We start from the raw sequence: 25,751 nt of genomic DNA, 5'->3' as shown, positions 1-25,751 counted from the left end.
ATCAGAATTCGGGCCAGAGCTATAATAATAATGCGCAAATGCGTATGGACTACAAATCCCAGTTGAATGGAGAGGTCAAAAGGAAACGGAAACACGCAACATAGCGGAAGAGAATGTATACAATAGCAATCTAAAAATCAATTAAGTTATGAAAAAAAGCCCATTAATTGCCTTTCTTTGTGGCCGATGTTGTTATGGAATGGCGGATAGCTAGGTATTGTATTTTCTACGCTGCGTATGTTTTTGCATATAAAGAAAATCATTATTCACACGTACAATCTAAACTATGAATATGTTTATGAAATGTTGTTAGCTAACTGACTAGCATAGCTTGTTTACTAGCCAAGTTATCCTCATCGATAGCTCGGCTCGTGACAAATAGAATTAAAATAGCAAGACGAACGTGTGTGATATCTAAGGATCTAGCCCCTTCTCAATTTGCAAGCTAGCTCGCTATCTTGTAATCTTGACAGGTAGCTCAGTTAGCTAGCTAGCTAACTAGAGACTAACAGATACACTACGTTGTTGGTATCTGTTAAAATAAAAACGGATAACTTTGCAAGATATTTGTAGATATGCGCTTGCAACACATTGACGGTTCTTATCTCGCTGGGTAGTTTGGTTTACATGGTCTAGTGTTAGCTTGTGCAGTTGCTGTCACATGGAAAGAACAAATACCCAACAAGCTAGCAAGATAGCTAGTATTTACAACCCAAATTGTGTATAGACAACGTTTATCAACGCTATCTAACTAAACGTTATGTTTTTGGTTTAAAACATTATCTCGCCGCTAATAATTGGTCTAATTTATAATCTTCAACAGCATTTCAAGATTTATGGCTAGCAAGCAAGCAAGCTAACTCCAGGCTATTCGTGTTTTGGATGTCATTCGATTTTGCAACACCTCTGTCCTATGGGGTTGTTGACATTCCTGTGCAAGCGACTCTAAAACGTGTTTATTCACACAAACCCGTGCCTTTAAATTTAGTAAAGATGTCAAATTGCTAACAATGAGCTGATAGATACATGAGGCATCGTGAAGCAGGTGCATGACCAGAGAGGCTGACTGGAAGATGCCAAGAAGAAAACAGCAGAATCCACAACCTGTAAAGTGTAAGGAATTCATCCAAAACAAAGAGTTTGGGGCCGATGAATAACACAATTGGGAATAAGGTGGTGGGGGTTTTATCTGATTTTTTGATTACTTTTCTGTTTTAATTCCCTACAGTCTTTTGAAATTGAGCAAAGAGACATCTGTTTGATTACTGTAGGGTCACTAGATAGATAGATACTTTATTGATCCCCAGGGGAAATTCAAGTTGACATAAGAAGACCAGCTCTTAAGTTCCATACGCTCATACTACTCTCACCTGTTAATCTAATGTTACCATTGCAGACTCCACAGATGACATATGTGAGGTTTAAATAGATAAATAAGCTAATATTTACTGTACCCTGGTTTTTGTACACCGCCTGCTTTGCATGGAGGCAAAACGCTAGTACACTGGTAGAGAGACCTGGACCTCAAAGGTGTTTTGACTGTGCTAAACCCCTTTATGTGTCATATTTTCATTATATAATACTTGTACTAATTAAATGTAATGTGTTAATGTAAGCATGGTTTTGTATGGATATATATGTTGATTTATTGGGGCTGAGTTATCCTAATGGTTGTTTTTTTTATTGTTGATATTTTTTTGTTTTTAGTGGATTCTGAAGATGATATAGGACTTGAAACAGCAGCAAGCCTCACCTTTGAGAGTGATCTCATCCTGGGACAAGATCTTGATTTTACAAACTCAGACAATGATGGAAAAGGCATAGGGCTGGATAGATACACAGGTGAGTTTATAAAGCAATATAAGCATCTGAATATAACAGTTGGATTTAATTATGTGGTTATAAGGGCATTAATAGCAGAAAGGTTATTTGTATATGTTTATGATTGAAGCATACACTTTTGTCTAAAGTTATGTACAATAATAACAATAAACATCATCAAATGTTTACATTTGAACATCAAAATAACAGTTTAAAGTAGACCTAGCTTGCATAAAAGATACCAATAATAGTAATACATTAAATACTTGTAACAGAATAAGAACAATAGCAAATTATAATAACAATAACCATAAATATATACAAATGGTAACCCTGTAAGGTGAATTAATTAGTTAGATGCAAGGTCAACTGATGAATAGCTGGACAATATTTTCAATAAACCATTGACCCTTGACTTGTGCAGAACATTGGATTGAATAAGAAAAGTTATTGTGATTATTGTGACAATGCAGATGTTAGGTTTATAATATTGAACATTACCAAATAATATTGTTAGCCACTTACCAACTTTTGAAATTAGTTAGTATGACACAATCTTCGTTAAGGCTCCTTAACCTCCTTTGATCTTTGTTTAAATTATAACACTGACCATCTGACTTTGTTTAACATCTGAATTTGTGTACAGTTTTACACTGACTTATTCCGTCCTTAGTATTATATCCTATAACTCATCACTGCAGCTCATGCTTAACTGTGTCATGAACCTTTTGCCCACTAGAGTGCAGCATTTTCTCTAATTACTGCTTTGCACTGATACGTTTTATAAAAACTTATAGGTGCAGATGTTCTTGCTATTTCTTTACTCTGCCCTGTGAATGAAGGTGCCTGGAGTAGAAACTTCTGTTTTTCCCTCCTTAGTTAGATGTGAATAATGTAGCCTTTAAAACAATATAAAAAAAATGCTTAAATAAATAAGTATGCTGAGGTCAGAAATTATGGTATTGTTTTTTTTTTTTTGGCTTAAAAATGCTATTGTTCAAAATATAAAAAATGCCATCCAGCATCTATACATTGCGATTAACACCTCACAAAAACAAAAAACAAAAAAAACCTTTAAACTTTAAGTAGACATACATGAAAAAATGAGGGCTGTCAAAATAACTGATTAATTTCGATTAATTAATTTGAGAAAAAATAACTGATTAAAAAAAATACCTCAGATTAATCGATTCCGTATGACCTTTGACCCTTGACCCTAAGCCGTTCTAGTCCGTAACCTTTAGACTGTAAAATGAAGGAGAGAGAAGAAAATGTACTGCCTAGATCATTGATTGGAACATTTACTTTTAAAAAACGGCCTGATGGTGTTGGCCAGGATTAAAGTTCTCCGTCGTACGACGGATTTCCGTCAATTTGATTTTAGAAATGCCATATTTGAGATCGATGCAGATCTGATGAGGAAAACATAGGAGAGGGGGGGGGGGGGACTGTCACCTTTTCTTTTCCTTTTTTAAGGCAACTACAAATATTAGGTCCGATTAATTAATGTGTGGGATGGCAAATGTTTAAAGACCTAATAGTGTCTCAATCAGGTGACCGCTCAAGAAGATACATCAGCCATGAGTTTCGCTTTGTTTATGTTGTAGCTACACGCTTGTCTCATTGCCTGGGGCGTTTGCTTAAAAACACGTCTGGAGGAGTAACGGTCTAAAAGTTGGATTATAGTGACACAATCGAGACAGCTGATGAGGCCAATCCGTTTAACTTTGTTGGATATGATACATTGTGAGCTCTATGTGCGAATTCGGAGAAGAGGCGTAGGCTGTGTTCTTTCCGTGCATCAATGTAGACAATTTCTTGCGAACTCTTGTCAGGTCATTCATTTTGGGTGTCGCTATGACTTGAACAGATAGCCTGCTATGCCACCCGATGTAACCTATTATTGTTACAGTTTTTAATCAATGCAACTAATAATATGTGTAAAGCTACGCAATATAAACCGTAGCCTATGCAATTTATTATCCCGTCTGTTATGACATGTACAACAATGTTTTTCACAATTTGCGGTAGGTTTTGCGGAAGGTTTTGACTGAGCGTGTTAACATAAAATAATAATACTGTCATCATGGCGAACTGTTGAGTAAGGGGGTCAGTCGTGTTTGTGACGCACAGACAGCCTTGTAGCCTATTTTGCTTAGGCCTTCACATTTAACGACAGTAGGTTGTGAGTGTATGTTGACAAAAAGTAACCATGCAATTAAAATAGTCAACTTTAAACTTTGCTATAAAATATTATTAATTTATAGCACAAAACCATGACCAGTAGGCCAACCAGAACCTCGCATATTAGCGTCATGATTTGTGTGCGTCTATTTGGCAAGGCCACTAGCTGTCATGGATGCGTTGTTGCTAAAGGAAGGCACAGGTGTCATAAGTTAAAAAAATAAATGGAGATGGGCGGCTGTTGGAAACGGGGGAGAACTACAAACTACGTTTATCTATGGCTGACCGTTTTTGCGCTCAGAAAGTAGGCTATGCATGTTCTTTCATAGCGCAACACGACCTGTCCCTCACCATATCGCAACCTCTTGTCAACCTTATACAATCTGATGCTGAAGACAAAAGCGCCCTCTCCAGATTGTCGTTATCAAATGCGCAGACATCCTGCATGAGCACACACAGTATTGCTGCTCATTGGAAATCTGAGTTGTCTGTAAAACTCAAAATTACCACGTTTTCATTAAATGCGGATGAGGCAACAAATGGAAATATTATCTCGAATGTTCTGATTCGTTACTTTGATGAGGAAATGGGAAGTCTTGCAAACTTGATTTTATATATTTTACTTGTTGTTGAATTGCATATTAACAAGAAAAGAAAAAAAATCTCCACTTTTGACCTGAAGTAATTAAATAAGAGTGTAAGTTAAAGCCCTTCTACAATATTGCTGCAGTAGAAAAGAACAGCAATGACTACAGCAATGGTCAGGGATGGTACTGAAATATTGTTTTGTTCATCAGGAAAACTCAATCTCAATCAAAAACACTCTCAATTCGCCTTATTCACATGGCGGCCATTGGCGGCTAAAACGAGGCTACAGGGTACACAAACCATAGGATTGTTAGGTTCTATGCATTCACCTGTAGGTGGCATTAATTATATAGTAAGTGTACCCTGTAGCCCCTGTAGTTTTGGTTTAAACAATGGCTGCTGTGTGAATAAGGTGAATACTCCCTTTGCTGTTTGCATCTTTTTGTAGGCCTACATTAAAAATCAATAGGTCGCGACCGCAAAAGGGGTGCTATCTCTATAGATAGATATGAACAATGTATGACTTATGGCCTGAAAAAAGTTCAGTCAAATTATTTTTTTTTTTCACATTAAAATAAAGTCCTCTGCAATGTCTGTAGCAAGGAATTTGCATATCACCGGAGTTTGTCAACTCTAAAGTCGCACATCAATGCAAACAAATAGTGTTGACATTGAGGGGAGTGTTAATTTATTTTCATTGTGTCCCCTAGGTTTTATCTGTGGCCTGAAATGCATTGTATGTGAAAAAAAAACTTCTTCCCGAAGCACTTTTAAATTTATTTCCTCAGCATATTAGGTCATAACATAGATTATTATGGCCCTTATTTGAACAGTGAAAAAAAATAATAAAAGTTTTTGAACTTTTGAATGTCACTAATGCTGATTATTCAATGATTAATTTGAATTTAAATATTTAAAATACTTTCACAGCAAAAATTATATATGTGATTAATTTATCACAGAGTATGTAATTAATTCGATTAATTTTTTTAATCGATTGACAGCCCTAGAAAAAAATGATAAAATATTCAATTATATATAATTAGATGTTACCATAAAGCTCAACTCAAAATGTAAAAATAAGTAACAGGTAGATATGTTTTTTTTTTTTTTAAATGTAGGGCAGATCTGCTGCCACAGCACAAGAAGACATGTTGGACACTTCAACCTTAGAATGCTCCACAGAGTTGAAATCTATGTAATATATAGACATATTCACCTATCCTTATATGTTATTCTGTCTCACTATAATGCACACAAGTCATTGTTGTAGACTTCATTCATCATATTTGTCACAGCAATACGTTTGAAACAAGTAGCAACAACTACATGTAGTGCTGGCCAGGGTTCCCACGGGTCATGTAATTTCTGGAATTATGGAATTTTAGAAAGTCTATTCCAGACATGAAAAGTCAGGGAATTTTATCATTTTTGGGGCAAAGTAATAGAATATTAGGGAATTTTGTTTCCTCACCCCTCACTCAATCAAAGTTGCTTCATTAGCATGAATGTCGGGACATAGTATTACCAGTTAGTAAACTCAAAAAATCAAAACCAGTATTCACTCTTTACTTTTTCTCAGTAAGAGAACAAAGGATACTTTGTTTGTCTTTGGGCTTGTGATTATAAGTGTTTAAAAAACATTTCAATATGTAAAGTATGACATATTGATAAGAATGGTATATAGAAAGCATGATTGATGACATTAAAGGAACACGCCAACATTTTGGGAACTTAGCTTATTCACCATTTCCCCCAGAGTTAGATAAGATGATACATACCATCTCATCTCTGTGCGTGTAGTAACTCAGTCTGAAGCACCCACCCTAGCATAGCATAGCTCATTGAGGTGGGCAGCTCCAACTAGCCTATCCATTTGACTTGTAAATCCTCGTACGCCCACCCGTACGACATGTTGCTAGCGCGAACGCTGGCGTTTATAGTCTTTTTGGGAAGAACATGGATGCCACCAGGGCAGCAGCTGTCTCGTTAGTGCTGGACATTGGTCTAGAACACGAGAACACGTCCCTCATTCTCCCTTGTTGGGTATGGTTAATGTGAATTAATAATAAAAACTTTTTTTAGTAACTCAATTTCGCCTATTTCAATTTCAACAAGTGCTATCACGTTTCTCTCAAGCCACGAGGGGCATTAGCAGGCTAGTCATTGTTTTGTGCTACATGTAGCCTCTAGCGAACGGGCTGGAAAACAAATTGTTACATTGTATTGCACGCACAGCAAGACTGTGCAATGCATGAATTGGTGATTGGATTGAAGCAGCAATGTAAAAAAAATGCATGTCATCTCATCTCAACTATGGGCGCAGCCATGTTTGTGGTAAGGTCATACGGCCACCTCAGGGTACCCTCAAGAACTCCGAGGTAAAGGGGGCGTGCCTACGTGAAATGCTGCAAGAAAGCTGGGTAATTTACACTTTCCAACTCAGGCGGGGGATTTAGAGACAAATAGAAAGGGCCACAAGATCCAGGGGGTGGAGCTGGATCTTGGTCTGGGTCGTTAGCTTGTTGCTACTGATTTGGTTCGGCTGGCCAACCGAGGATTAGAATAAGTTCACTAAACAATTTTGTAACAAGTAGACTTGTTAATGTCATGAATACATACATCCATGTCATTTTTTTGATATAACAAGACCACATGTTTCATACGTAATATAAATATGTGTTCACTTCTGCCGTTTTGGGTAGCTAATGTTAGCTGCTAGTAAAAAACAGTCTGGAAACTTGATCCTACCCGATCAACCCATCATACTGCAATATCAAGCATTTCGGACCCACATTGGTAATGTCAGAGACTTAATTCTTCGTATTATAAGTCAGTGTAACATCAGAATGAGTTTAAATCCATTATCTTAAGGTAAACAACCTGTATTGTGTTGCTTTAAGTGCTAAAGTGCCTTTACATGTGATGACTGTTTGATCAATTGGTTCAGTTTTTCGGTCACGGTTAGCTTAGTGCGCTAGCTAAACCATAGGCAGTGAATGACATGCTACCGTAGCTAGCTTCGTATGCTAAGCTAAGCAACGACACAAATTAATACCAAATAAATACTAGCTAAACTAAAAAAAAACTAAATACCAACTGAAGCAACTTGCACATAAATCCGTATTTTGTTGGGACATAACATGTAGCGATTGTACAATAATACGCAAAGTGAGGGCTTTGGCCGTAGATATAGATATATATATATATGAGTCATTCTTCAATTAGGGGAACTTTTATATCCCCAGGTTATAAATTCATGTTAGAAATACTATATTACAAAATAAATAGTTTAGTTATTATGACCGCCGCGCAGCGAAGCGGCGGTCATATAGGTTTAGTCAGATTTTTTTTTGTGGAAAAAAATGTGCTGGACTGGGCGGCGGTCATATTTTGTACCGCTCTGCGGTACATCTAGTTTCAAATAATGTTTATTGCACCACCAAAAAAAGTAATACACTAAAATCTTTATGATGTATAAAACTGTTTTTAACACCAATATTTGGCTACTTAGGCCTTGTCCCCAACCCAGACTTTCAAACTTTTCTGCTCTAAAAATGTGTTTAAATGTTCATCATTACATTAAAAAATCACAATATATGTTTAAATAGTAACTTAAAAATGCATTTTCTGCATTGTTTTGGTTCACATCTATACAATTTGTGAATATTTTTAAAAATTTAGTATTGTCCCCAAACAATACAGTCATTACCACGACAGTCTACGATTACTACTAGGATTTTTTTAGTATAAGACTTGTTTGTGCCGTAACCATAGAAATGAATAGTGACAGGGAAGCACATGTCAGCCATGAGAGAAGAGTGATATCTGATGTCTGAAAAAGTAAGTAATTATGACCGCCGCACAGCGAAGCGGCGGTCATATAGGTTTAGTCAGATTTTTTTTTTTTTTTTTTTTTTTTTTTCTCGCATGCCCAAATTTCCGTCAATGATTCCCGGGACACTGAAAGACCGGGGTACACGAAACTTGGTGGACATGTAACCCCACATGGATAGCATGGAACCATCGTTTTTCGTTTTGATCTGTAGCCCCCCCGCTGAATTGGACCCCCCGAAAGGAGGGTAGGGCAGACACAGTTTTCTGTGAATATCTCGAAAACCGTAGGGTTTAGGAGGACCATTTTTTTTTTGTATGTTGATCTCAAGGGGCCATGTCAACCCATTCCATAACCACTCATTTCATGTATAGCGCCACCTAGTTAAACACAAAAAAGTAAAAATGAGGTGGTGTAATTGAAGGTATCTGTGACCTAACATAGTCAAAACTGCACGAAATTGGAAGTGTAGGATCATTATGACACCCTCTGTATGCATGCCAAGTTTTGTGGAATTCCGTTCATGGGGGGCCACACAATAAATTAATTTATGTTACTATACACCAACTGGCCTGTAGGTGGCCGGAGACAGTTTTCTGTGAATATCTCGAGAACCGTAGGGCCTAGGAGGTCCACCTTTTTTTTGTATGTTGGTCTTAAGGGGGCATGTCAACCCATCCCATTACCACTTATTATGACCGCCGCGCAGCGAAGCGGCGGTCATATAGGTTTAGTCAGATTTTTTTTTTTTTCTTTTTCGCATGCCCAAATTTCCGTCAATGATTCCCGGGACACTGAAAGACCGGGGTACACGAAACTTGGTGGACATGTAACCCCACATGGATAGCATGGAACCATCGTTTTTCGTTTTGATCTGTAGCCCCCCCGCTGAATTGGACCCCCCGAAAGGAGGGTAGGGCAGACACAGTTTTCTGTGAATATCTCGAAAACCGTAGGGTTTAGGAGGACCATTTTTTTTTGTATGTTGATCTCAAGGGGCCATGTCAACCCATTCCATAACCACTCATTTCATGTATAGCGCCACCTAGTTAAACACAAAAAAGTAAAAATGAGGTGGTGTAATTGAAGGTATCTGTGACCTAACATAGTCAAAACTGCACGAAATTGGAAGTGTAGGATCATTATGACACCCTCTGTATGCACGCCAAGTTTTGTGGAATTCCGTTCATGGGGGGCCACACAATAAATTAATTTATGTTACTATACACCAACTGGCCTGTAGGTGGCCGGAGACAGTTTTCTGTGAATATCTCGAGAACCGTAGGGCCTAGGAGGTCCACCTTTTTTTTGTATGTTGGTCTTAAGGGGGCATGTCAACCCATCCCATTACCACTTATTTCATGTATAGCGCCACCTAGTTAAAAATTAAAAAGCAAAAGATTAGGTGTTTTCATCTCAATATCTCTGGCTGACAAGGTCAAAACTGCACGAAATTAAAAGTGTAGGATCATTATGACACCCTCTGTATGCACGCCAAGTTTTGTGGAATTCCGTTCATGGGGGGCCACACAATAAATTAATTTATGTTACTATACACCAACTGGCCTGTAGGTGGCCGGAGACAGTTTTCTGTGAATATCTCGAGAACCGTAGGGCCTAGGAGGTCCACCTTTTTTTTGTATGTTGGTCTTAAGGGGGCATGTCAACCCATCCCATTACCACTTATTTCATGTATAGCGCCACCTAGTTAAAAATTAAAAAGCAAAAAATTAGGTGTTTTCATCTCAATATCTCTGGCTGACAAGGTCAAAACTGCACGAAATTAAAAGTGTAGGATCATTATGACACCCTCTGAATGCATGCCAAGTTTTGTGTACTTTCGTTCATGGGGGGCCTTACAATAAAATAATTTATGTGTACATTTAGTGACGTACACCAACAAGGATTCCCGGGACACTGAAAGACCGGGGTACACAAAACTTGGTGGGCATGTACCCCCCACATGGATAGCATGGAACCGTCATTTTTCGTTTTCATCTGCAGCCCCCCCGCTGGACTGGACCCCCCGAAAGGAGGGTAGGGCAGACACAGTTCTCTGTGAATCTTTTATGGTATGTTGGTCTCAAGGGCCCACATCAACCTGGCTCATAATCACTCATTTGTGATTTGCCCCCCCCCCCGGTAAAAAATGAAAATCAGTAGGATTAAAAGAAAGCCAAAATAAATATTCATCATCATCATCATGGCTGCATTTTCAGTATTGGCGAGAAGTAGTCGTTTGTCCACTAGATGGCGCATCGTTGCAGTGAGACGTAATTTTGTTGGAAGTTAAAAGTGGGTTGGAAAAAACAATGGATGCTTCATACAAGGACTGTAATTTACCGCAGCGGACATCTAATAAGGATAGGACGATGTTCACATGAAGTGTAATTCCCATTTCTTCTTGAAGCCGAAATAAATCTGAGGATGTTTATCGGACATGCTTGGTTTTTACTGCAGGTACGTTAATCTTGTCATATCAATAAGGACCTAGGTAATGTTACCGTTAGCGTTGGTTGAGTGATGGAGGCATTTGATTTATTGCATTTGTAGAAAACTATAAATGCGGTTATACCAAGCAAATGTATAGCAGCACTGTTTGTATCTTTCGACTGTCATTTATTGTACGTGCTACAAAATCATTCTGTGCAATGGAAGATTTACCAACGTTACACCGGTCTGATACAGTTTTGCCTATACATGCGTGAGACTGAGACGCCTGTTTATTTTGTTTTAAGTGCGTGCAGGGTGTGAGAGGGGAATCGATGTGCTTTGATTACAGCTTGGTAGTTGTAGTCTGTGAAATTAAAAAGCACGTGTGTGTGAAGTATCCAAACAATGACACCTTCATTTCATTATGGCTGCTTTAGCAAAACACCTTAAGCTACTGTGTAGTGGGTCCCATTTAGAAGTGGCTACTTCATTCGCGCTTTCCTTCACTCATGGAGCTGCGTGAATGTTATTACAACTTTTCGCCACGATATGACAGTTTAAGTCCGCTTGATACTGTAAGGCGTAAGCCATTGGTTTCCAAAGGAGATTTTATTTGTGTCGCCAGCATAGCCTATTGACAATTTATGTTGTAAATAGGCCTACCTTATAATCCTACCTGTAGCTTAGGGAAGCTAACAGCTTTCTATTAGGATCTAGTTTGTTAGTTACCGTTTTGTCATAACTCCCTGATGCATTTTTGCATTTAGAATAGCCAGAGCGTGTATATCTCAATCGGAAAATTAAACAATATCGGGTGCCTATGGACTAGGCTGGGTGAACCCAGCCTGATCTGCCCGCTATTTATTTTTTGATTTCTTAAAAGATTGAGCTTGGTCTGATGAAAGCCAGACTAGCCATGGACCTCAGTTAAACAATGCAAGGGAACATGAATCAGCCTATATTTGCACTAACAAATATCCGTCATTACCAACACAAAACTTGCCGTGATGGTGATGGCGGTAATGACAGGTGATGGCGGTAATGACAAGTTTTCTGTTTCACCATCTAGATTTTATCATCTGTTTAGAAATTAAATTAAAGAAGCCTAATAGTCTGATGTTGCAATGAAACTCAAGTGAGATACCTTACTTCCTAAAACTAATTTACCCATTTTTTTTTTCAACCAGCATGACTCCCAAGACATTAGCAGAAAGGTCTAGAGAATACAGGGGAAAAGTATAGGAAGACCTCTTTTTTCTGTCAGTCAAGAAACAATAATAAATGCTAGGCCTACAAATATTTTATGCAAATATTTAACCTTATACTGACTTAACCTTAACTTTTTAAATGTCCACTCAAGCACACATTTAACATTGGAAGTATACGTAAGAATTGTCGATGACCAGTTGCCATGAAACATTTATTTGTATCTTCCTAGGGATGCAGATTAAACAACAAAAAGAAAAAAAAAACATAAATAATGATATTTCAAGGAGGTTTCATTTTAGGCCTGAAATATGCATTGTTAAACCATACCATCTTTTTCCTACCGGTAATAATCTCAATATAGTTATGGTCTGTTTTGATATTTTCTGCTGTTTTATGCCATTGTTTCATGTGATTCTTTATAAAAAAAAATGTAGAGGTTTTTGGTTTAGTTTTGTCCCTATTTTTGTCTATTCAAACATTCCCATTTTTCATTGCTTGTCATTACCAAAAACACTATGTCATTACCAGAACAGCATGCCATTACCGCCATGTTACTTAATTTACAGTAAAAATACTTTAAAAATAGCTTTATCTTCAATATTGAGCTGCTACATGAAAAGCTTAATGAAATACTTATCCACATATTCAAAGAAAAAATATCTAAAACTACTTTTCCAGAAATTAAACAAAAGTGTACTTTGTTGAATCACATTTTGATGGTGAGAATATCAAAATATATGTAATTTGCTGAATGTGAACATTTTGAATTTATACTTATTGTTGATGGTTAACAATGTTTACAACATGAATGAGTTTAAATTATCTCCTTGTTAGATAATTTTAATTTATTCTCAAGTTTTTGATGTTGTGATGGGAATGACATTTTGTAATGCCAGTTGGCAAATAAATATAAATTATTTTAAATATATTTAAACTCGGTTGTGGCTAGCATTATACCGTCATATTAAAGTATGTAAGCATTGTCTTGGCATAATTTAAACCAAAATGTTCCTGATTTTATAATTTAATATTTGAGATGGTAAAATTGCCCCCAATTGAAGAATCACCCATATATGCTGTCGATATATATATCTATGGGCTCGGGCAAAGTAGTCTTCTTCTTGAGAGCGTTAATTTGCAGATTAGGCCCCCTTCGGTGCATTACCGCCACCTACATGATCACGTCAATGTATGGTAGGGTGCAAGCACGGATATTGTAGGAGGAGTTGGACCTAGATCCAGCTCTACCCCTTTTATCATGTGTTCTGCAGCGAGACCTAACTCATCCTATAGGCCAGAGTGAGTGATTGAAATCTAATTCTGGCTGCTATAAACCAATGAATAATAACTAACAAAGGAGTTACATGTGTCTTCCTTGACATGACTTTGTGACTGAGGCTGCATGCTCAGAGAAATTAGTTACGTGCCCTTTTAGCAGGGGTCAGTGAAGATGAGTCAAGCTAGATGCTGATGTGTTGGGAAATTGCTGTATTAGCTGGAAATAACCAGAAGCTCAGTTTTGGAGAGGTTGAGCTGAAGGTGTTGATTGTGTGTATATACAGTATACAATAAAAAAAAATATTGTTGCAGTAAATTCATTATGCAAAAATGTCTAAATTGGCCAGACAAGTAGCCTATTTTGTGCAAATATAGTGTATAGTATATGATAACATCATTAACAACAACAATAGCAGCTAAATGCTGACATATGCTATGCTAAGCCTGGGTGTTCACAAGTATATCAATGTATGTCAGCATACCGGTATATTCCGTTTAAGTTGTTTATCATCTCCAGCACAGTCTACCTAGATAGCCTTTAGAAACCTCAAACTTTATATGGATTCCCAATGTGTCTAAATTGTCATTTGGTTTTGAAGGGGAAATGTCTTTGTGAGAATGTATTGGCAATGTTTGATCCTTACCCACCCCACAGTGGCTCCTTTTGTCTATTTTTCCTTCCCTATCGCAGGCTTGATGTTTGGGTCTGTTGCGTTATGATGCAAATGGAAGGCCATTAGCGGCGAATGAGTGTTTTATGGCCACACATCAGTCAGGGAATGGTTAACATCCCTCATGTTGTGTGTGTGTGTGTGTGTGTGTGTGTGTGTGTGTGTGTGTGTGTGTGGCAGGGGGGTAAAAGGGTGGGGAGCTGTGGGACTGTGTTTTGCTGATGACCGTCTTGTCAGGGTGAACTGACGGAAACCAAAAACTGGTGGATCTCCCCCCCACTGAAAAAAAAGACAAAGAGGGGAAGAGAGAAAGAGAGAGAGAGAAAAAATAGCATCCTGCTACCATTATTATATAAAGGGTCGTCAAGACGACCATCATCATCAAGGACACCATTACGGGAAGGCATTTATTCATCATCATCATCATCATCATCATCATCGCCGCCGCCTTCTCCACTCTGTGTCATTATCATCATCATCATCATCATCATCATCATCATCATCATCATCATCATCATCATCTCCCCTCATCACCATCAGAACAGCCATTATAGTCATCATCATTATCATTAGGCAGAGTAATCATCCACCAGGGGTTTGTGAAAAGCCCAATATAAAGCTCAGACCAGGCAGTCGTCTCTCTCACTCTCCACCGCGCTCTCGCTCACAGTCTCACTCTCACTCCGCACTGAGTTGGGGAGAGAGACGCCGTGTCTGTGCTCGTCTGTGTGTGTGTAGAGCAGCAGCAGCTGCAGGCTCGCTCGTTCACTCGGTCTGCTGGTCATCTCTCGCTGCCAGAGAAGGCCGTTTCTCCAGACAGACAGCCAGACAGAGAGGTGGAGAGCGGGCCAGCTTCAGGCTCCCTAGCCGTCTCCACCTCCTCCCCCTTTGACTCTATTCTCGAACGACAGTGTTTTTTTAACGTCTTTTTTTTTTGTTGTTTGTTTTTCATTTCCTAAAAAGCCTTTCAAAGCTTGTTGGAAGACCACGATTTCAGTAAGTATAAGGCGACAGGAGGTTTTTGATTACTTGACAAGGTGATAAAATAGCTTGAATACGGGCGTCATTGAAGAAAAAAATGATTGCTGTAATACTTTGTCGTGATGCCATTCTGCTTTGTAGATTTCAAGTTTGTTGTGGGATACTTGCACTAGATGTTGAGGGGGCATGCTGTTGCTGAGTTTGTTTTTTCTACAAAAAGGATTTTTTCTGCGTGTATTATAATAGTATAGGGTAGTGAAGCATGCAATGTAATTATGTATCACTGTTAAAAGATTTTAACATCATGTGTATCGTCTGTCCATGTTGAATGCCTTGGATTAGCGATTCAATTCAACAACTTCTACTTGTTGATAGCAATCAATAGAAAGGCTGTGAATGAAAGACCTGCATTGTCAGTAGCTACATTGGAACAGATATTTAGCATTTATGACATTAGACATTATAGTACATATGTAATTTTGCATGTATGTATCACACTATAATGCATATGTAATTTTGCATGTGTAGATGTATTTGCTATGTAATAATACATGCATTATGTAGATATAATGTATACATAATACATACAATGTTTTCATAATGTGGCCAGTTCATCATTACCAGAACAATGCTCATATTCAGATCTAATATGGAATTTCACCATGGCATAGTGAATATTTATATTACTGATTATGTTTCAGTTTCAGTCAGCATAAATAGTGGTGTTATCCTTCGTTAAAGTGCTGACATGACAGGATAATTTGGTGTGGTTGTGGTATAGAGAAAAGCCTTTGATATTGTGAACCCCTCAGATTACCTGGCACAGCATATGTGTGAAGTTGCAAATGTCTCCTGATGCGGTCCTGATTAGTGTGTGTGTGTGTGTGTGTGTGTGTGTGTACACTTCAAAATCATTCAAAAACAAGAATAATTTCTTGTCAAAAAGGCTTCATTGGACTTGTAAATAGCTCATCATAACTTAAATGGGGATCACTGCAAGACTAGAAACTGTTGGTTTTTTATTTGTTGCAAGGAGTCATCCCATGTAGAAAATAATACTTTTTCCTCTATTGTATACAAATTCCTTCGAGGTCAAAGAAACCATAATGATCTGACTAAATGTCACAATTGCTGAATTACAACCACATGTTCATGTGACCACCCACCCACAAATCACCCATCTGTCCTGTGTCCACCTGTGTCCCTGCAGCTGACCTGGGCTTGCCCGTGTTCTCCCTGGCCGACGAGGAAAGCTCCTCCTACAGCCGCCTGAGCATGGAGAGCGACACCGAAGAGCCTCGCAGCGAACGTGACGCACTCACCACCTCCGCCGCCAACGCATCTGCCTCCACGACCCCCTCCTCCGAGTCGGCCTTCCCCTCCTACCTGGCCTGCAGGGCCTGCGGACGGCTGTCGGAGGACCCCTTAGGGACCGGCCTGGACCTTGTGGGCCCCTACTGCCTACACTGCTGCAAGGCTGGGAGCCTGGGAGTAAGAGAGGGGCCCGGGGGTTACCGGAGGGCCGCTGGGGGTCCCGCCGCCTCGAGGTCGGAGGCGGCAGCGGAAGGGCTGATGGACAGGGAGGGGCTGGGGTTGGTCGCCGGCGACGACGGCTCGCTGCTGAAGCTGCACTCGTGCCACCTGTGCGGCTTCTCGTCGCGCTACGCCAACCACGTCAAGCGGCACATGAAGACGCACAATGGCGAGAAGCCGTACCGCTGCCCGCTGTGCACGTACGCCTCGGCACAGCTGGTCAATTTGCAGCGACACCTGCGCATCCACACCGGCGAAAAGCCCTACAAGTGCCAGAGCTGCACCTTTGCCTGCAGCTCCCTCGGCAACCTCAAGAGGCACCAGCGTATGCACTCCGCCACTGGGGGTGCCACAGTCACCGCTGGCATGGTCGCGCCACCTGCTTCTTCTTCTGCTGCTGCTGCTGCACCCAGCCCTGGAGGGCAGCAGCAGGGAGGGGGCGGCCGAGTCACCAGTGGCCCACGGAGGAGTGCCGTCAGTGGGGGACACAGTCTCCGGAGGCCCCTTAGGAGCCACAGAGCCAGGAGGGAGGCAGCTAGGACGAGTAATAATGGTAAGGAGCAGCTGGTAGGGAAGAGGAGCTGGGATTGCATGGTGTGATGATATGCCACAGCCAGGCCGCAATTGTTTTAGAATTTTTCAGAATGTCTAATTTTGGACATTTAATTTTTCTAATGTGCCTGTCACTATCGTGTAGCCAATTCCATTGATTATAGTAGAAGCCAATTGTTCCAGCAGACGCTCCACGAACGAGACGCTTCAATTACATGCCTGATGTAGCCTCACTGTTAGGAGTTCATTTTGTGATGTTTCACCTCCCGTGTCTTCTGTTTTATGTCAGATTTTCAAATGCACTTTGGCTGTTATCAAGTTAGCAGGAACAGTCTGCACCAAGCAGCGCAGTAATTTCTTGCCACAAGCTATAGATCTTACACAGTCTTGCATAAAACAGCTTCATGCTGTTGTAATACAAGAGATTGCTCTCTTTGCAAAGCTTGTCATCAACCTCACTCCTCTGACAGATTAACCCATTTACTCCTAAAAACGCCTATAGAATCCTATGGTATTCTAGACTAAATGACCTTATTTCCTGGGGGTTTTCTGAAAAAATACTGAAAATTATCAACGTCTACCAAAATGTAATATCTAAGCCTCTGTAGCACATAGAAACATGAAATAAAAAGCATGCTATGCTACGCAGCAACCAGCGGGAGATTCAATGATGCGCTATGTAGCAACCGGCGGGAGATAAAATGTTGCGTCGTGCAGCATCCGGCGCAAATTTACCTTTAACAAGTATCTGAGCATGAGAACCTTGTCATGAGTCACTGTTATGATCTTCTGGAGAGTTTGAGCTTCAGAAGCAAAGGTTACATTTTCCATTATCTATTACTTAATTTTATATTGTAATAATTATATAATGTTCTATTTATCTTTATCTCCCCCCTCAGAAATGGTGTCCCGAAATGACTTGGCTCATCTACCTGTGGGTGGAGGCGATGGCGGTTTCCTACAGGCTTTTGATGGCCCCAGAGCAGAACCCCAGCAACACCACCAGCACCAGCGTCCGCCTGATCTCCACTCTCCTCCTCCTCGTCCTCCTCCTCCGCCCGTTCCCCCTCAACAGCCTCAGCCTCCCGCCTCCCTGCCCCCTCTCCTCTTCCCCTTCACCTGCCGCCTGTGCGGCGTCGCCCTGGACGACGAGGACGGTTCCTCGGCCCAGATCTGCGCCCGCTGCACCCTCGAGCTCCTCACCAAGGACTCGAGCGGGCCGGGCGAACGGTCCGGCGGCGCCAGCGAGCGGGTGTACACGTGCGCGGCGTGCCCCTTCCTCACGCACTACCCCAACCACCTGGCGCGACACATGAAGACGCACAGCGGCGAGAAGCCGTACAAGTGTCCGCAGTGCGACTACGCCTCGGCGCACTTCGACAACCTCAAGCGGCACCACCGCGTGCACACGGGCGAGAAGCCCTACAAGTGCCACCTGTGCGAATACGCCTGCGGCAACCTGGCCAACCTCAAGCGGCACCAGCGCGTGCACTCGGGCGCCAAGCCCTTCCAGTGCGCACTGTGCAGCTACAGCTGCAACCAGAGCATGAACCTCAAGCGCCACATGCTGCGCCACACCGGCGAGAAGCCGCACAAGTGCCAGGAGTGCGGCTACACCACGGGCCACTGGGACAACTACAAGCGGCACCAGAAGAAGCACGGGCTGGCCGCCGACGGCTGGGTCAAGGTGCAGCTGCCCGGGGGCGAGGAAGGCGAGGAGGACGAGGAAGAGGAGGAGGAGATGATGGTCGAGGAAGAGGAAGGGGAGGTGGTGTAGGCATACTGAACTGATGGATGGTGGCAGAGGTGGGGATTTGGGGTGGTGTGGAGCGATGAGAGGGGGGTGAGAGTTGGAAGAGAGATGAGTATGGGAATGAACAGATTTAATGCAATGAACAGAACAAACTGATTTAATAAATGCGGTTGCCTATGAGGTGATTGCACTTTTGAGTGAAATCGCTTGAGGAAAGGGAAGAAATAACTTGAGCTGTGAAACAGTTGTATAGTGAGATTTCAGATTGTTTTCAAAGGGAAAAAAAAAATCTACCAGCATAACCTTGGATGGTGTTTCTTGGTGTTTGTTGTTCTTGTTTTTTTTCTTTTACCATCGTGAGTGTGTGTCTCCTTCAATCATCCATTGGCTGCTATGTTGACCAATTGTGCACAACTTATTTTTAAAATATAAACTTTGTACACCAACTGGAATGTTCTGTTGCCTTGGCGATGAAGAGAACCTGTGTGGAGTGGAGGGGAGTGTCTGCCTTGTGTCTCTGCTTGACAGAACATTCACTGCACACACACCCCCTTTGAGTCCTGTTTGCCAAACATGCCACTGACACTAAACTGAATGCTCCACGCACTGATGTCCTTATCCTGGCCTGCCTTGGTTCTGCATTCACTTCTAGGAAAGGTAACACGTGCAGAATATTATGGGATGCAGGCAACACTGTGACCTTATGCCATATATTATGTCAGACATTTTAGAAATGCCAATCATGTTTGATTTTTTTCTCTCTCTCTCTCTCTCTGTCTGTCCGTCCCCCACAAAGTAACGCTCTTAACACAAGTTCTGAACATTTTAATTTAATTTCCTCTTGCGCCACAGGGACTGGTAGTGACGTGGAGGCTGTTGCGTTTTGGCGGTTAGTTGAATCTTATAACTGTGAAATAGCTGATTTTGTTTTTTGTCTTGTCAATTTTTTTTGTTGTTTGTTTCACTTGAAGTCTGATAGCAAGCATGAGAGTTAATTTGAGTACTATAAATAGCGTTTATTTTTTTAAACGTGACTGCCTTGATCCATTTGAAAATCATATTTTTAATATATAGACATTTTTTTCTTTTAGTGTCCCTTGTCTGAGGAATGTTAAACCACATTTTGCTGTCTGTGGGACTTTATTGCTCGTCAAGGGAAGGGGTGGGAAGTGGGGTCAAACTATAGGGACCATGATGACTATATGCAGTTAAAAAACTTTCAGGTTGCCAAGAGATGATTTGAGTTTGAGGTGAAGGTGTTCTAGATGTTTATGGTGCTGTGGAGTGTTCTCTTGTAATTATGCAGTGGTTTCATGATTGCCTTAAGTATTCTGAAATTAAAATAAGCATAAAAAAAAAAAAAAGTTGAGTGGTTGTTATTCCCTCTGCAAATCTCATTTACTCTACTTTGTAAGTCTCTTCCAATTGCCAGTCTAATAAATACTAGTTAAGTGAAGTTGGCCACAGGCAACATGTCCTTCCATTTACCAACTGATTTTTCCCCTTCCAAATACTGAAGTGATGTGACCTCGAATAGCACAAAATAACACCGCATTTTGCAGCCCTGATAATGGTGTTTGTTACATAGATAATAGAGAAGAAAACCACAATTACGCACTGCAGTGAGCAGGTTACATCAGCTTTTGTGGGCTGAGCTTTGTTGTGAGTGCTGTTGTGTCAACCTGCAGCCTGTTTGTCCCTCTGCATTCACTAATGCTACCTTCCAAATGATAGCGTTCCGTTCCGGAAACGTTAAAGACAGGCCAGTGCTGGGTCTACTAACATCGACCAGTCAACCACGGAGTAATTTTCCCAGCGTTAGTTCTAGAGTCTACCACAGGAGGGCACTATGTGAAAACATTACAGAACTGGCATTTTGGGTGGTTGTGAGACCACTTTTTAACCTTTCTGCTTGACATGTGGGAATATCAGCATAAAATGCTAGAGTCCAAGTTCTCATCACCCTTTCTGACTGCAGCCGTTATAAGAGGGGGTGGTACCTTTGTGAGCTGTATGTGTAAAATAAGTAAAAGATACTGATTAAAATGCTGTGGCAGGCAATTACAGCGCTAGCCTAATCCCCTACGCGCCACTGAGGTTGTGCGCTGTGGCGCTGCTACAAAAGCCGCAGTGCCACCAACAAGAGAATCGCAACCACAGAGGCCAGAGAGAGAGAGAGAGAGAGAGAGAGAGAGAGAGAGAGAGAGAGAGAGATGACAAGACAGAAGTAAACAAGCCGGGTGCTGCTGGTACCGATATGACAAATCAGAACAGCATGCGAGCTGAGCTATTGTCACCCAGGGAGAATGACACGCACGCGAGCCTCAAGAAAGTCTGTGGAAAGAATAATAAATCTTCCCTCATTCTAGGCCTGCAACGCGAGGTGAAGTAGGCGGTGAAGGTGTGGCCGTTTTAACGAGCCCACACTGAAATCTCAACCAAACCAGAAAAAGTGTATATATATATATATATATATATATATATATATATATATATATATATATATATATATAGAAAACAAAATCATGAGGTGATGTTTTTATGGATGCGCACCAACCACATGGATCCGACTGATAGGTTCCAAAAGCTTCTGAGGACACATCCAGACTTGGCGTCTCAGTTGGCGCCACACATGTAATCCTGTGAACCAAAAAAAGCAGCTAAATTGTGCCTTTTGCACTCACGTCATCATGATGTCAACTTGCCATTTAAAGCCCATGGTGAAAAAGAAATGAATGATTCACTCACATCATGTAGTTTGTGATATTTGGCACCTAAATTTATTGGAGTTCCAGCACTCTGCAGTTCCCATTTATTTTTTTCGCCCAACAGTTCATATGGCAATTTAAAAGAAACCATGAAATCATACTGATAGGCGAGCCATAGCCTACTCTGCTCAGAATACAAAACAGTCCCCCACCCCTTATACATTTCAGAGGCTGGTGAATACATCTGAGATCAGGGGGACAAACATAATCACCGGATACAAACAATTCCATGAAAGAACAAAGATACACTAGAATTTGTTTCAAAATGACAGTCTAGAATTTGTTTGAAAATCAACCAGACGTGAGAGCTTATCTGATGGGTGCTTGACCCTTTCCCTGGACCTTTTCAACATTTAAAACACGAGACAGGTGACAAACAGATCCTCTTCCTCAACCACCCCTGGTCAGTCAACATTCTCATGTGTTCAAAGCCAGGCTACACAGGAAACAAATGTCACATTAAATGATGGCCATCAACAAATACAAAAGGTGGTCATTTGTGCTCCAAGGCATGGAAATCAGCACTGTTGCAGCACAATCTTCTGAGATGATTTGAAAATAACAATTCCTTTTGTGAAACAGAAAATTGTTTTTTTTTTTCTAAAAGAAAATAAAACAATACCCTTGGAATACCTTTGACACTCAACAAAACAAAAATGTACAATGCATAACTAGTATTCAGATCAAAATGGAAGGGGGGTGGGGGGGGGGGGGGGGGGGGGATCAGATGCAGAATTTGTAAACACTTCTCTCTTGCTATGATATTCTACTATTCTGTAAACAATGATACATGTTAGTTTCTAATATTTGACACAGTTTAGATTACATTTTTCTACATGATTACAATAGATTACTGGTAAGAGATATTAGTAAATGCTCAGAATACTCTTAATTGCATGTACATAATTATATAAAAGTGACATTATCATGATTCTTAAATGCTTCTTTTGTGCAAAATGCTTTAGTAAACTATAATTTTGGCATTTATGAGAAACCTTAAACAATCTTGGTTGGAATAACAGCAACAATGACAACAACAAAAAAAGAAATCTGATGATAGCTCCTCAGTATCCCCCTTTCAAATATTACCGAACGTAGTTGTCCATGGTTCGCTTTGTTTCCTCTCTTGCTCTTTCACGCTCTTACAAATTCAATAAATTAGCTATTAGTCCCTCTTAATACTGTGCAATGTTATAGGTTCAGCAAGTGCAAGCAGTTCTGCCAAACAAACAAACCCCATCAAATCCTTCCATAATTCTCCAAAAACATAATTTTTGAGCCATGGACTCTCATTGGCACAGAGAGGCTAGGATGAGGTTGAGAGCCAGTCCACCATGCCCAGTACTGGATCAGAAGAGAACAGTTGGGTACTAAGGCATCTGAACTATTTTAAGGCAGCTAAAAATACCTTTGTACAAAAAAAAAAAAATCAAATAAAAAGGTACAATATGCAGATTTTGTTTTGCTGTTCAAAATATTTTTGAACAAATACTCAAAAGATAGAAATTCCTAATTTCGAGATCATATGTTTTCTGCTTTTCATGCATTTGTAATACATTTTTTTATCTACAATTATAATGATCCAAAACCAATATTCAACAGTTTGAAGATGTGACAGAAAACAAAACAGACAATGAATTGGCACAGATTAAAGAAATCAATGTAAAAAAAAAAAAAAGTCGTCATTATAAGTTCTTAATTTGAATTTTAGATTTTTCTTAACAGCAAAAATATCCCATATTGCAACTTTAGAAACTGCAGATGATGGGCAAATCAGAGGCAACAGAGAGTGAAGGCAATGAGAGACTGTGCAACCTTTTTAGCAGTGCTGCCTGGCAATGTTATCCTGGCACCTTCTAATTGACCCTGGGCAACACATTTATCTGCAAAACTTTAATCATCAGTGTGCAGCTTACCAGTGCTCAAACGGCTGCCCCATGTGTATCACCCCATTCCGCCCCTGACTCACAGAAGCCACACACGGTCCACAGCTCAGCCACACACACTGAGGTTCAGCAGACAACAGGCAAACCACTACATCCCGAACACTGCCATTAAACTGAGTGCTATATTCGGCACAACAACACTGAACACTGGATTGGGCTTACATTCTTTACATTATAATACTCACTAAAGGGGACCTTATAGTGTGATTGTGGAGTGTGGGGGGAATTCAATATGATCCTTTAATCTTCATTTAATCTTCAATTCCATTTCAATATTGCTATACAAACTCTGAATTTCCAGCCAGGTGCCAGAAATCCAGAACCACCATTGATATTTAAAATACTCATCCTTGTTTTCTTCAAAATGTAAAGGAAATACTTTGTGAATGAAATACTGAACCGGAAGATGCAAAATTATACCATGTCCTTCAAGTTTGCCAAGGAGGGATAGGAAGTGACAACTACAATCTGGGGCTGTGGTGGGGTGTCCGATCAGAACCACAGGAGTTCCATTTGGTGATAAATATCGGGAAGAATACACTGGGTGAGAACCTTGAAAGTAGGGCAGGGTGATGTCTTAAATTTAGCTGTTTGATTTCAAGTTTTTATTTTTTAAGTATTTAAAAATGCTTCAATTGAGAAGTCGAAATGAGTGCCATCATTCAAAACCCAGCAGTTATGGAGTCATGATAACTCCCATGGGTGACCACCTTTGAAGCTGGGGGAATGTTTCCTTTACAAATTTACTTATAGCCCCTATATGATTGGCACTTTTTAGAAACTCCAGGGACTCTATGAGCATGAACATAAAATAAGATAAACACCTTAAAAAGTCTTTACAGTAATTCTAGTTGAGAGGCCATATGGGATTTCTCTAATGGGAACAAGCAAAAGCCTACTGAGCCTCAGAAAAGACCCTAAACAATGAGAATGGGATGAGATAACAGCTTGGCGCTATATGACAGCATTGGAATGATTCAATATAAATTTAGGCCATGGTTTACCGCTGTACAGTCATGTAGGGGGGTGACTTGATGGGGAGAACTGCTTCAGAGATGGATGGTCAGGCCGGAGGGGATGGGTTGATGCTTGGCAGAACGGGCCGTTGGGCTACAAGCCTGTCCAACTCTGCTGGTCTCCCGAAGATAATCGGTGGCTCCACTCTGGTATGCGTCTCTATTTCTCTCCCTCTCCATGACTTTCTCTTTCTCTTTCTGTCTATGTCCAGCACTCCCCTTCTCTCTCTTTTTTCTCTGGAGCAGTCAAAGGGAGGGGGTCACAGATCGTCATCGCCAATCCCCTCAAATGCGTAGTTGCCATGGAAATCGTTGCCACTGATGTCGTTGTTGGAGCTGGAGGCGCTTATGCCTCGGAGCGACACAGAGGTCAACTTGGTCTGCCGAGGAAAATCAAACAAACAGAGACAAACAAGCGTCAACTTGGGGGCAGCTGTGGCCTACTAGTTAGTCTTTTCCACAATATAGGGAGGAGTCTGCACACCTTGATAGATTGCACTGCACGTGCAACTATTTCGCAAGGATAAGTTCCGAGTAACAGAAAAAAACTGTGCAACCAGTTTATTGATAAACTTTTGACGTTTTGGTCAGTCAGACCTGCCGTTTGCTAATGAACTCACATTTTGATCAATCAGACCTGCGGTTTATTGATTTTACCAAAACTGTCAGTTTATCAATAAACCAGCTGTAGTAAGCAGTGAAGCGGTGGAGTAAGCATGTGTTCTGCACTACATCTTAAAAGTCTGGCATCATTTGCACTGTGGAAACTACCAAACCCTGTTGTGACAATAGTAGCCAAGCTTGTACAAGGACTTACAGGTTTTTGTCCAACAAACAAAAACAAACAGGGCAGTAGGAAAATGACTGAATGAAGATTTTTGAAGATGGTATTTGCATTCTTCATTTTCAAATCATAAAGAGCCTGGCCCTCATCTGAAATCAGGCACAGTGCCCGAGAGCCCTGTAACACATATAGGAGGGGTCACCTACCGAGAGTTTGACCACTTGCTCACGGTTCGGGTCAGGGGAATCCTGGAGAGGCAAGCAGAGAACCAAGTTAAACCCACATCCTAATATCCTGGTTTGAATTTTAACATGGCCAGACTCCCAAACCCAACACTGCCACTCCCAAACCACCCAGGAAAATGTTCTCATCCAAACAAATAATTTTTTGGTGTGGAAT

The 25,751-nt window shown here is 40.7% G+C and overlaps 2 protein-coding genes across 5 annotated transcripts in view; one reads left to right on the top strand and one right to left on the bottom strand.

The window, feature by feature from the left end:
* The first annotated feature begins 92 nt into the window (after positions 1 to 92).
* On the top strand, positions 93 to 19,794 carry znf513a (zinc finger protein 513a). 4 transcript variants are annotated; one of them, XM_042094169.1, is made up of 5 exons: positions 93 to 214; positions 1,016 to 1,113; positions 1,708 to 1,842; positions 16,211 to 17,086; positions 17,985 to 19,794. In XM_042094169.1, exons 2-5 carry the CDS (start codon positions 1,050 to 1,052, stop codon positions 18,860 to 18,862), a joined length of 1,953 nt encoding a protein of 650 aa, XP_041950103.1. In that variant the 5' UTR covers positions 93 to 214; positions 1,016 to 1,049; the 3' UTR covers positions 18,863 to 19,794. The 4 variants fall into 4 exon arrangements, with proteins under 4 accessions (XP_041950103.1, XP_041950104.1, XP_041950102.1 ...); XM_042094170.1 differs by having other exon boundaries at positions 100 to 214; positions 1,023 to 1,113; XM_042094168.1 differs by having other exon boundaries at positions 100 to 214; positions 824 to 1,113.
* Positions 19,795 to 21,592: 1,798 nt separating this feature from the next.
* The window catches only part of snx17 (sorting nexin 17), a 43,129-nt gene continuing 38,970 nt past the window's right edge, over positions 21,593 to 25,751 (bottom strand). Inside the window, exons 14-15 of the mRNA XM_042094173.1 lie at positions 25,559 to 25,600; positions 21,593 to 24,948 (exon numbers count right to left, since the gene is read on the bottom strand). Of these exons, the coding sequence (XP_041950107.1) occupies positions 24,829 to 24,948; positions 25,559 to 25,600 (162 nt within the window). The 3' untranslated portion in view covers positions 21,593 to 24,828. The remainder of the gene's footprint in view (positions 24,949 to 25,558; positions 25,601 to 25,751) is intronic.

The sequence above is a fragment of the Alosa sapidissima genome, chromosome 6 (assembly GCF_018492685.1).
Source record: "Alosa sapidissima isolate fAloSap1 chromosome 6, fAloSap1.pri, whole genome shotgun sequence".
Lineage (NCBI taxonomy): Eukaryota > Metazoa > Chordata > Actinopteri > Clupeiformes > Clupeidae > Alosa > Alosa sapidissima.
This window is presented reverse-complemented; position numbering and strand designations above follow the sequence as displayed.